This window comes from Mobula hypostoma, chromosome 12 (genome assembly GCF_963921235.1).
Source record: "Mobula hypostoma chromosome 12, sMobHyp1.1, whole genome shotgun sequence".
Lineage (NCBI taxonomy): Eukaryota > Metazoa > Chordata > Chondrichthyes > Myliobatiformes > Myliobatidae > Mobula > Mobula hypostoma.
In genome coordinates this window covers 56,275,509-56,287,756 of record NC_086108.1, presented here as the reverse complement: position 1 = coordinate 56,287,756, position 12,248 = coordinate 56,275,509, and the positions used below count along the sequence as shown (strand labels likewise).

Genomic DNA, 12,248 nt, shown 5'->3' with positions numbered 1-12,248 from the left:
GGCAAGGGAAGGGAACAAAATTGAATCTAAGAGTGAGCAACATCTTACAGGTGGGTGAGAATCCAATTTATAAAAGCAAGGGAGGTAGGCATCAAATGGCCCCTGAAATATTGATCACTACTGATGCCAAACAGCATGTTTACTGTACAAGTTTTATATTTAGTATTATTTTAATATTTTTTATTATATTGCACAAATGTATTTCACTCAAAGTACACTCCATAAACATTAGCAACAGCAAAAAGAGATCGATTACAGAAAGAGAAGGAAGAAAACGTGTCTGTATTGGTGTTCCAGAGAAATCGACTACCAATCCGCATGCTCTGTCCATTCAGCTGTCCAATGTGGATTAAAACAATAATCTTGTATCGTGGAATCATGAGATCCTTTACTTGAGCCTTTATAACCTAAAAACGATAAATATAAATGCAATTTGTTAAATATTCTCTGAACCCATGTCAGTCCTCTCAACAACAGAAGGTCATCCAATCCCAGAGTGTACAATATAAAAGCCCTTACTCAGCAAAAAATACATCTACACACATATTTCAAGGAATTAGGAGCCACAATACTCTGCTCTCCCTCCTGCCAAGGATTTTCAATACTGAGGCATATTTTTTTTCCAAGATTTTTCCTAGCAATGAATGCCCAAAAGTTTTTACTTTCAATGGGATTAACTACATTTTGACTCCCAATAGTCACAGTCCAGCGGATGCAATTTAATGTGGATAAATGTGAAGTTATCCACTTTGGCAAAAATAGGAAAACAGATTATTATCTGAATGGTGGCCGATTAGGAAAAGGGGAGGTGCAACGAGACCTGGGTGTCATTATACACCAGTCATTGAAAGTGGGCATGCAGGTACAGCAGGCGGTGAAAAAGGCGAATGGTATGCTGGCATTTATAGCGAGAGGATTCGAGTACAGGAGCAGGGAGGTACTACTGCAGTTGTACAAGGCCTTGGTGAGACCACACCTGGAGTATTGTGTGCAGTTTTGGTCCCCTAATCTGAGGAAAGACATCCTTCCCATAGAGGGAGTACAAAGAAGGTTCACCAGATTGATTCCTGGAATGGCAGGACTTTCATATGAAGAAAGACTGGATGAACTGGGCTTGTACTCATTGGAATTTAGAAGATTGAGGGGGGATCTGATTGAAACGTATAAGATCCTAAAGGGATTGGACAGGCTAGATGCAGGAAGATTGTTCCCGATGTTGGGGAAGTCCAGAACAAGGGGCCACAGTTTGAGGATAGAGGGGAAGCCTTTTAGGACCGAGATTAGGAAAAACTTCTTCACACAGAGAGTGGTGAATCTGTGGAATTCTCTGCCACAGGAAACAGTTGAGGCCAGTTCATTGGCTATATTTAAGAGGGAGTTAGATATGGCCCTTGTGGCTACAGGGGTCAGGGGGTATGGAGGGAAGGCTGGGGCGGGGTTCTGAGTTGGATGATCAGCCATGATCATAATAAATGGCGGTGCAGGCTCGAAGGGCCGAATGGCCTACTCCTGCACCTATTTTCTATGTTTCTATGTTTCTATCCTTTCTCAGATATGGGACCTAAAACACACAATATTCCAAATGCGGTATGACCAATGCCTTAAAAAGCATCAAGCAACACACACAAAAAGCTGGATGAACTCAACAGACATTACATCCTTGGTTTTATAGTCTGGTCTTCTCGAAAGGAATGCTAACATTGCATTTGCCTTCCTTTCCACTGACTCAGCCTGCAAGTTAACCTTTAGAGAATCCTACACTAGGATTCCCAAGACCCTTTGCGCCTCCAATTTCTGAATTTGCTCCCTGTTTAGAAAGTGGTCTATGCCTTTATTCTGTCTACCAGTGTGCATGGCTGTACACTTCCCTACACTTTATTTCATCTTCCACTTCTTTGCATTGGTGATCAGAAGAACATTGGTACCTTCTTAAGCACCTTATCTAGCTGTGTAGCTATATTCAGGGTACCTTGTACCCACGTACCAATGTTCTTCTGATCACCAACGCAAAGAAGTGGAAGATGAAATAAAGTGTAGGGAAGTGTACAGCCATGCACACTGGTAGACAGAATAAAGGCATAGACCACTTTCTAAACAGGGAGCAAATTCAGAAATTGGAGGCGCAAAGGGTCTTGGGAATCCTAGTGTAGGATTCTCTAAAGGTTAACTTGCAGGCTGAGTCAGTGGAAAGGAAGGCAAATGCAATGTTAGCATTCCTTTCGAGAAGACCAGACTATAAAACCAAGGATGTAATGTCTGTTGAGTTCATCCAGCTTTTTGTGTGTGTTGCTTGATGCTTTTTAAGGCATTGGTCATACCGCATTTGGAATATTGTGTGTTTTAGGTCCCATATCTGAGAAAGGATAGAAACATAGAAACATAGAAAATAGGTGCAGGAGTAGGCCATTCGGCCCTTCGAGCCTGCACCGCCATTTATTATGATCATGGCTGATCATCCAACTCAGAACCCCGCCCCAGCCTTCCCTCCATACCCCCTGAGCCCTGTAGCCACAAGGGCCATATCTAACTCCCTCTTAAATATAGCCAATGAACTGGCCTCAACTGTTTCCTCATCTCTGTCCTAAAAGGCTTCCCCTTTATCCTCAAACTGTGACCCCTCATTCTCGACTTCCCCAACATCGGGAACAATCTTCCTGCATCTAGCCTGTCCAATCCCTTTAGGATCTTATACGTTTCAATCAGATCCCCCCTCAATCTTCTAAATTCCAACGAGTACAAGCCCAGTTCATCCAGTCTTTCTTCATATGAAAGTCCTGCCATCCCAGGAATCAATCTGGTGAACCTTCTTTGTACTCTCTCTAAGGCAAGGATGTCTTTCCTCAGATTAGGGGACCAAAGCTGCACACAATACTCCAGGTGTGGTCTCACCAAGGCCTTGTACAACTGCAGTAGTACCTCCCTGCTCCCGTACTCGAATCCTCTCGCTATAAATGCCAGCATACCATTCGCCTTTTTCACCACCTGCTGTACCTGCATGCCCACTTTCAATGACTGGTGTATAATGACACCCAGGTCTCGTTGCACCTCCCCTTTTCCTAATCGGCCACCATTCAGATAATAATCTGTTTTCCTATTTTTGCCACCAAAGTGGATAACTTCACATTTATCCACATTAAATTGCATCTGCCATGAATTTTCCCACTCACCCAACCTATCCAAGTCACCCTGCATCCTCTTAGCATCCTCCTCACAGCTAACACTGCCACCCAGCTTCGTGTCATCCGCAAACTTGGAGATGCTGCATTTACTTCCCTCATCCAAGTCATTAATATATATTGTAAACAACTGAGGTCCCAGCACTGAGCCTTGCGGTACCCCACTAGTCACCGCCTGCCATTCTGAAAAGGTTCCGTTTATTCCCACTCTTTGCTTCCTGTCTGCTAACCAATTCTCCACCCACACCAATACCTTACCCCCAATACCGTGTGCTTTAAGTTTGCACACTAATCCCCTGTGTGGGACCTTGTCAAAAGCCTTTTGAAAATCCAAATATACCACATCCACTGGTTCTCCCCTATCCACTCTACTAGTTACATCCTCAAAAAATTCTGTGAGATTCGTCAGACATGATTTTCCTTTCACAAATCCATGCTGACTTTGTCCGATCATTTCACCGCTTTCCAAATGTGCTGTTATCACATCCTTGATAACTGACTCCAGCAGTTTCCCCACCACCGACGTTAGGTGGTGCATTGGACGATATGCGGACATTGGAGAGACTCCAGAGGAGATTTACAAAAATTATCATGGGAATGAAAGAGTTAACATACGAGGAGCATTTGATGGCTCTGGACCTGTCCTGACTGGAGATAGAAAAAGTAAGAGAGGATCTCTTGAAACCTACTGAATATTGAAAGGTCTAGATTGAGTGGAACTGAAGAGGAGATTTCCATTAGTGGGAGAATCTAGGACCAGAGGACACAGCCTCAGTAAAAGGATGCTCCTTTAGAATAGAGATGAGGAGAAATTCCTTTAGCCATGGATGGTGAATCTGTCAAGTTCATTGCCATAGATGGCTATGGAGCTCAAGGCATTGGGTATATTTAAAGTAGACTTTGATAAGTTCTTGGTAAGGGCACCAAACACTACGGTAAGAAGCCTAGAGGGAAAATAAATCAGCCATGATCGAATGGCAGAGCTGCCTCGTAGGGTCAAATGACCTACTTCTGCTCCTATGTCCTACTTCTGCTCCAGGGTGACCAAAGATGGGAGCTCAACATTCGGGGATATTCAATATTCAGGAGGGATAGACATGAAAGAAAAGGAAGTGGGGTGGCGTTGCTGGTGAGAGAGGAGATTAACGCAATAGAAAGGAAGGACATAACTGGGAAGATGTGGAATCGATATGGGTAGAGCTGCATAACACTAAGGGTTAGAAAACGCTGGTTGGAGCTGTGTACAGGCCACCTAACAATAGTAGTGAGGTTGGGGATGGTATTAAACAGGAAATTAGAAATGTGTGCAATAAAGAAACAGCAGTTATAATGGGTGACTTCAATCTACATGTAGATTGGGTGAACGAAATTGGTAAGGGTGCTGAGGAAGAGGATTTCTTGGAATGTATGCTGGATGGTTTTTTGAACCAACTAGAGAGCAGGCTATTCTAGACTGGGTATTGAGCAATGAGGAAGGGTTAATTAGCAATCTTGTCATGAGAGGCCCCTTGGGTAAGAGTGACCATAATATGGTGGAATTCTTCATTAAGATGGAGAGTGACATAGTTAATTCAGAAACAAAGGTTCTGAACTTAAAGAAGGGTAACTTTGAAGGTATGAGACGTGAATTAGCTAAGATAGACTGGCAAATGACACTTAAAGGGTTGACGGTGGATATGCAATGGCAAGCATTTAAAGATCGCATGGATGAACTACAACAATTGTTCATCCCAGTTTGGCAAAAGAATAAATCAAGGAAGGTAGTGCACCCGTGGCTGACAAGGGAAATTAGGGATAGTATCAATTCCAAAGAAGAAGCATACAAATTAGCCAGAAAAAGTGGCTCACCTGAGGACTGGGAGAAATTCAGAGTTCAGCAGAGGAGGAGAAAGGGCTTAATTAGGAAGGGGAAAAAAGATTGAGAGAAAAATGGCAGGGAACATAAAAACTGACTGTAAAAGCTTTTATAGATATGTGAAAAGAAAAAGATTGGTTAAAACAAATGTAGGTCCCCTACAGACAGAAACAGGTGAATTGATTATGGGAAGCAAGGACATGGCAGACCAATTGAATAATTACTTTGGTTCTGTCTTCACTAAGGAGGACATAAATAATCTTCCAGAAATAGTAGGGGACAGAGGGTCCAGTGAGATGGAGGAACTGAGGGAAATACATGTTAGTAGGGAAGTGGTGTTAGGTAAATTGAAGGGATTAAAGGCAGATAAATCCCCAGGGCCAGATGGTCTGCATCCCAGAGTGCTTAAGGAAGTAGCCCAAGAAATAGTGGATGTATTAGTGATAATTTTTCAGAACTCTTTGGATTCTGGACTAGTTCCTGAGGATTGGAGGGTGGCTAATGTAACCCCACTTTTTAAAAAAGGAGGGAGAGAGAAACCAGGGAATTATAGACCAGTTAGCCTAACATCGGTGGTGGGGAAACTGCTAGAGTCAGTTATCAAAGATGTGATAACAGCACATTTGGAAAGCGGTGAAATCGTCGGACAAAGTCAGCATGGATTTGTGAAAGGAAAATCATGTCTGATGAATCTCATAGAATTTTTTGAGGATGTAACTAGTAGAGTGGATAGGGGAGAACCAGTGGGTGTGGTATATTTGGATTTTCAAAAGGCTTTTGACAAGATCCCACACAGGAGATTAGTGTGCAAACTTAAAGCACACGGTATTGGGGGTGAGGTATTGATGTGGATAGAGAATTGGTTGGCAGACAGGAAGCGAAGAGTGGGAATAAACAGGACCTTTTCAGAATGGCAGGCGGTGACTAGTGGGGTACCGCAAGGCTCAATGCTGGGACCCCAGTTGTTTACAATATATAATAATGACTTGGATGAGGGAATTAAATGCAGCATCTCCAATTTTGCGGATGACATGAAGCTGGGTGGCAGTGTTAGCTGTGAGGAGGATGCTAAGAGGATAAAGGGTGACTTGGATAGGTTAGGTGAGTAGGCAAATTCATAGCAGATGCAATTTAATGTGGATAAATGTGAAGTTATCCACTTTGGTGGCAAAAACAGGAAAACGGATTATTATCTGAATGGTGGCCGATTAGGAAAAGGTGGGGGTGCAACGAGACCTGGGTGTCATTATACACCAGTCATTGAAAGTAGGCATGCAGGTACAGCAGGTGGTGAAAAAGGCGAATGGTATGCTGGCATTTGTAGCAAGAGGATTCGAGTACAGGAGCAGGGAGGTACTACTGCAGTTGTACAAGGCCTTGGTGAGACCACACCTGGAGTATTGTGTGCCGTTTTGGTCCCCTAATCTGAGGAAAGACATCCTTGCCTTAGAGAGAGTACAAAGAAGGTTCACCAGATTGATTCCTGGGATGGCAGGACTTTCATATGAAGAAAGACTGGATGAACTGGGCTTATACTCGTTGGAATTTAGAAGATTGAGGGGGGTCTTATTGAAATGTATAAAATCCCAAAGGGATTGGACAGGGTAGATGCAGGAAGATTGTTCCCGATGTTGGGGAAGTCCAGGACAAGGGGTCACAGTTTGAGGATAAAGGGGAAGCCTTTTAGGACCGAGATTAGGAGAAACTTCTTCACACAGAGAGTGGTGAATCTGTGGAATTCTCTGCCACAGAAAACAGTTGAGGCCAGTTCATTGGCTATATTTAAGAGGGAGTTAGATATGGCCCTTGTGGCTAAAGGGATCAGGGGGTATGGAGGGAAGGCTGGTGCAGGGTTCTGAGTTGGATGATCAGCCATGATCATACTGTATTTGGCTTTGGACCACAGCCCATCAGGTACCCTGTCAAAGGCCTTAAAGTCCATGTACGTTACATTGAATGCACTGCCTACATCAGCATATTTTGTTACTTCTTTATACAGAATACATTTTTTTTGTAATTTATTTTTTTATTGAGTTTCATCAAACATACATTTCCATAAGATGTATTTCAGATACTGTACATATATATCATATACATAATCATGTTTGTCACAAATCTCTACATAATATTTATCTGAGGTATACACTTATAGGAAGAAGAGGAAAGAAAGAACAATCGAAAGAAGAAAACTATGTACAGAGTAGGGAGTGATTTTCTTTTACAACATATTCATTGTTTGTGAGAATAAAATCTCATTTCAATCTTTATTGCACTGAAGTCAAAACATTAATATGCTTCCTCCTTCAATTTGCTCTCTTTCAGAACCTCAGAATTATGGTACCCATTGCTTTATTTCTTATTTCACAGTTTAATAAGGTTCCTTTCCCAAATCTTTCCCTTCCCTTATCTTGCAGTACTCTGAAGAGATTGTTCTTTCTGCAATATTTGACTAATGTTCACTGCCCTTTGCATGGCACATACAGATGTGACTGCAGGTGATACAATGCTTATCCACCTAACATCTTGTTATTAAACAGGAACTCAAACATCCTTTCTAGGTGAGACAGCAATCTACATGCACTTCTTATAATTTAGTGTACCACATTATGTATCCTCAATCAAATCTTTTCCAGACTGGGAAAAATCACAAGCAAGTTTGGCTGCATTTTGCCTTAGGCTTCCATTTCTTGTCTGTCTCTAATTCTACTTCAACCTCTATCATTGCCCGCCTATGCTGTTCCAATGAAACTCATTATAAGCTTGAGAAATAGCACTTAATTTTCTGATTTGGAACATTAATGCGGCATCAGATAAAACTTTGGAGAAATCTATCTGCTGGCCAGAGTGGTAGTATATATGGATAAAATGATCATAGGTGCCATGGGAAAATAGAGTTTCTCCTTCACATCACCTAACAAGATTCAGATATCGGCTCAGTGATCTTCCTTCCATTACAGTCATAAGTAGGGATCTTGTTGATGATGATAATTCCACACTTGGGTAATAAGGGAGTTTGTACCTTGATGATCAGAATCCAGACATCATTCAATGATGGGGCGATGGGCTGAGTTGATGCTCCTTGTTACCAAGCATTATGTGACTGCCAGCTCCACAGAGGAATCAACCTTTTCTGAATTACCCCACCACTGTCAATTTCGAAACACCATCGACTAAAGATTTAGCTGGGCCAGCCACAAAGATTGCAGTTGTACATTAAACATAGAGTCATAAAACACTACAGCACAGAAACAGGCCATCTGATCTGTCACGTCCATGCTGAACTATTATTCTGCCTGTTAAAGACAACAAATACAATTTTATTAATCTTACTTATAATGGAGAAATGTGAAAACCTTGCCAATGTTTGTCATTGGAGGTCAACTGGAGATTTGAAATCTTTCTGAAGATATGCTTTCCTCTTAAAATCAGATTTGGAATGTTTCTGCTTCTCACAGAATAGAATTTACCCTCTTTTTCTCTCAGGTAGGGAGATCTCCTGAATACAATGAACTGGCTCACTTCAGATCATCAAAAGAGCAAAATAAGATTTTGTCTTTATATTTTAGATAAAATTGATCTTCCATGAAATATTAATAATTAGTATTATAGTAGCACTTCAGAATTCCTAACCTCATGACAGCTAGTTTCCTTCATGGATAACACTGGAATTTTTATTGATTAATAAAACATGGTGATAATAAACAAGTTTATTTCCCCTTTATGATGAACTTTTGTGGTCACTATGTATGGGATAACACATGCTCTTCTACAAAACTGACAATTTAACAACAACACCCTGTGGTGAGTATTAGCCAGTGGCATGATGCAGGTTGAAACTACAGAAGACATTCACATTATGGCCAAATTCACCCTTATAGAATTTTAATATCAGTAACTAAAATTGGAGGTGGGGAGTAAAATTGACTTTCACTGATTTTTTATGAAAAAATGTTAATAAAACAATATTTTTTATCCCAATCTGATTTTCAATTGCATGGATATTGCAGCTTCACTTATTACAGAAAATTGTGATCCAGTCCATCTTCAAAGAACACAACCCCATACCCCTCATAATGTGGGTTGGTTATATTAGAAACTCATCAAGGACTGTGAAGGCAGCGGAGTGAAGACATTAACTACAACTGTGTGGATTGAACTGAAATATTGCCTCTGAGCAAACTGTGCTAAATCAGTGGAGTAGCTGCCACAATGTACCATATAAAACAATCTTCATTTTTAAATGCAGAACCTTGTTTATGCAAGCCATCAATTCATAGACATTCACTGACTAAATGGCTTGAAACTGTAAGTATTAAAACATGAGACTGTGATAAGCAAGTGTAACCAACAAGATTGTTAATGTAGTGTATTTCTGGTTCCATATACAGTACTTTAATAGTTTTAAAGTGAAATTTTTGAATTGATCACAAACTTATAACAATTAATTTTGATACTGGCAAAATTAGCTGGAATACAAGAATATTATAAAGTATAAAACACTATTAAAGTTCAATCACCTTCCTCCTTTCTCATAGATCAATGCTGTTTTTTTTAGTAGTATATATATTTTAATTAAATATGCCCTAAAACCAACTATATTTACTTTTAAATCTTTCTGCCAAGATCCTATTTGTACTACAAGTACCCAAGAACTCACCTGGACAATAAATTGAACTGGACTAAAAACAGGGGCTCTGTATAAGAAGGGACAGAACCGACTGTACTTCCTGAGAAGGCTCTGGTCATTCAACATCTGCAGTACTATGCTGCAGATATCCTACGACACAGTGGTGGGCAGCGTTCTATTCTACGCTGTGGTCTGCTGGGGCAGCAGGGTGAGAGCAGCTGACGCCAAGATGATCGATAAGCTCATCAAGAAGGCTGGTTCTGTTCTGGGGGTGGAACTGGATTCCCTGGTGGAGGAGGATGCTGCAGAAGCTACGGAGCATTATGGACAATCCCTGTCACCCCTTCCATGACATACTGGACAAATAGAGGAGCATCTTTAGTAACAGGCTGATAACACTGAGGTGCATGCTGAACGCCATGGCTGATCCTTTTCCCCTGTGGCTATAAGACTCTACAACTCTATATACAACTATATGGTTTCATTGTACATCTGTATTTTGCACTTACTTTTTAGTGCACATTTTGCATTCTTTTTCATACCTCAATGCTTACATTTTGTATTTTAAGTATATACTTCTGATGAGCAATCTTGCAACAATAATTTCCTTCAGGATAAATAAAGTTTTCTTATCTTACTTTAATTGCCCAAGTCTCTGCATTTTGCATTACTCGTGACGAAAGAAGGTTACAAAGAGTACACATAGATTAAGATGTTAACTGTCCTGTGCTGGCACCAGTGGGATCAACAGTTGATCTGCCACCTGTCTTCAGGAGAAAGAGAGATAAGGAAGACAATGGAGCAGCATTTGGAAATGTTAATGAAGAGACGGGAGAGTTTAACAGAAGGAGACACCGGTCTGATAGCTGTCAAGATCGGCTCCCTTTTTGAACCCTGAACTGTTTGAAGCGTGATGGACAGGCGATACCCCAGCAGGGGGATAAAAAGGGACAGGTTCGCTAAGGCAGGACACACACGACACCACGAGGTAACGAGACCCTGGAAGCGGTGCGCCTCCCACAAGTCGGTGGGAGTTGTTGGAGGTCTGGTCGTGGGACCAGCCAGAGACGCACAGGGTAGAAAGGTATGGATCCTGGTGTGTGTGTGTCCACCCTTGCCTGGGTGCCAGGTTCACTGCAGAGGAACGATCGTATCTGAAATGGAGGGGTCACAGTCGGTGACCTCAGAAGACATTACAAAGGGCTCGCCTGAAAGCTGACTGCGAGGAATATCGAAGGTCTGTGTGGAAGCCGTTTTGAATATTCATTTGCTTTCGACCTCTCTCTCCTTCCTCCGCCCCCCCCCCCCCGTCCATCGGCACGGCAGTGATTACTGTGAACTGAACTGAACTTTGCGTCACTTTGAAACTGGTCATTTACCCCTAGACAACGATAGAGCTTGATTGATCCTATTATCCTAGTTCTGTGTACATGTGTGTTTATCATTGCTGAACTGTTGTATTTATTATCCTTTTGATTAGAGTACTGTGTTGCTTATTTCTTTAATAAAACTTTCTTAGTTCCAGTAATCCACATTCCAACTGAGTGATCCATTTCTGCTGGTTTGGCAACCCAGTTACGGGGTACGTAACAGTACCTCAATGCTTACATTTTGTATTTTAAGTATATACTTCTGATGAGCAATCTTGCAACAATAATTTCCTTCAGGATAAATAAAGTTTTCTTAAACAAAAACAACAGGAATTCTGCAGATGCTGGAAATTCAAGCAACACACATCAAAGTTGCTGGTGAACGCAGCAGGCCAAGCAGCATCTATAGGAAGAGGCGCAGTCGACGTTTCAGGCCGAGACCCTTCGTCAGGACTAACTGAAGGAAGAGTGAGTAAGGGATTTGAAAGCTGGAGGGGGAGGGGGAGATGCAAAATGATAGGAGAAGACAGGAGGGGGAGGGATAGAGCCGAGAGCTGGACAGGTGATAGGCAAAAGGGGATACGAGAGGATCATGGGACAGGAGGTCCGGGAAGAAAGACGGGAGGGGGGGTGACCCAGAGGATGGGCAAGAGGTATATTCAGAGGGACAGAGGGAGAAAAAGGAGAGTGAGAGAAAGAATGTGTGCATAAAAATGAGTAACAGATGGGGTACGAGGGGGAGGTGGGGCCTAGCGGAAGTTAGAGAAGTCAATGTTCATGCCATCAGGTTGGAGGCTACCCAGACGGAATATAAGGTGTTGTTCCTCCAACCTGAGTGTGGCTTCATCTTTACAGTAGAGGAGGCCGTGGATAGACATGTCAGAATGGGAATGGGATGTGGAATTAAAATGTGTGGCCACTGGGAGATAAAGTTTTCTTATCTTACTTTAATTGCCCAAGTCTCTGCATTTTGCATTACTCCCATCATGGCTAAATGTTCCTTAACTTTTTCCTCCATTTATGAGTATTCAAATTTGTCAATTGCATCAGTGTCTTTTTCAAAGTCACTAATATTCAGGCAAAATTGATTAAGAGGAGCTCTAGACAGTTATCTGGAAAGTACCCTAGCATTATAGAAGAATTCTAATGCAAGCAGTGCAATACTCCTTTTGATCGAATGTCATGCTTCAAGAAGCTACTTGCTACTTGTACTTTAAGAG

The 12,248-nt window shown here is 41.7% G+C and overlaps 1 protein-coding gene across 1 annotated transcript in view; it reads right to left on the bottom strand.

Moving 5' to 3' along the window:
• Positions 1-203: 203 nt before the first annotated feature.
• Positions 204-12,248, bottom strand: part of dynlt5 (dynein light chain Tctex-type family member 5) — a 37,599-nt gene continuing 25,554 nt past the window's right edge. The window contains exon 5 of the mRNA XM_063064947.1: positions 204-407. Coding sequence (XP_062921017.1) covers positions 204-407 — 204 coding nt within the window. The remainder of the gene's footprint in view (positions 408-12,248) is intronic.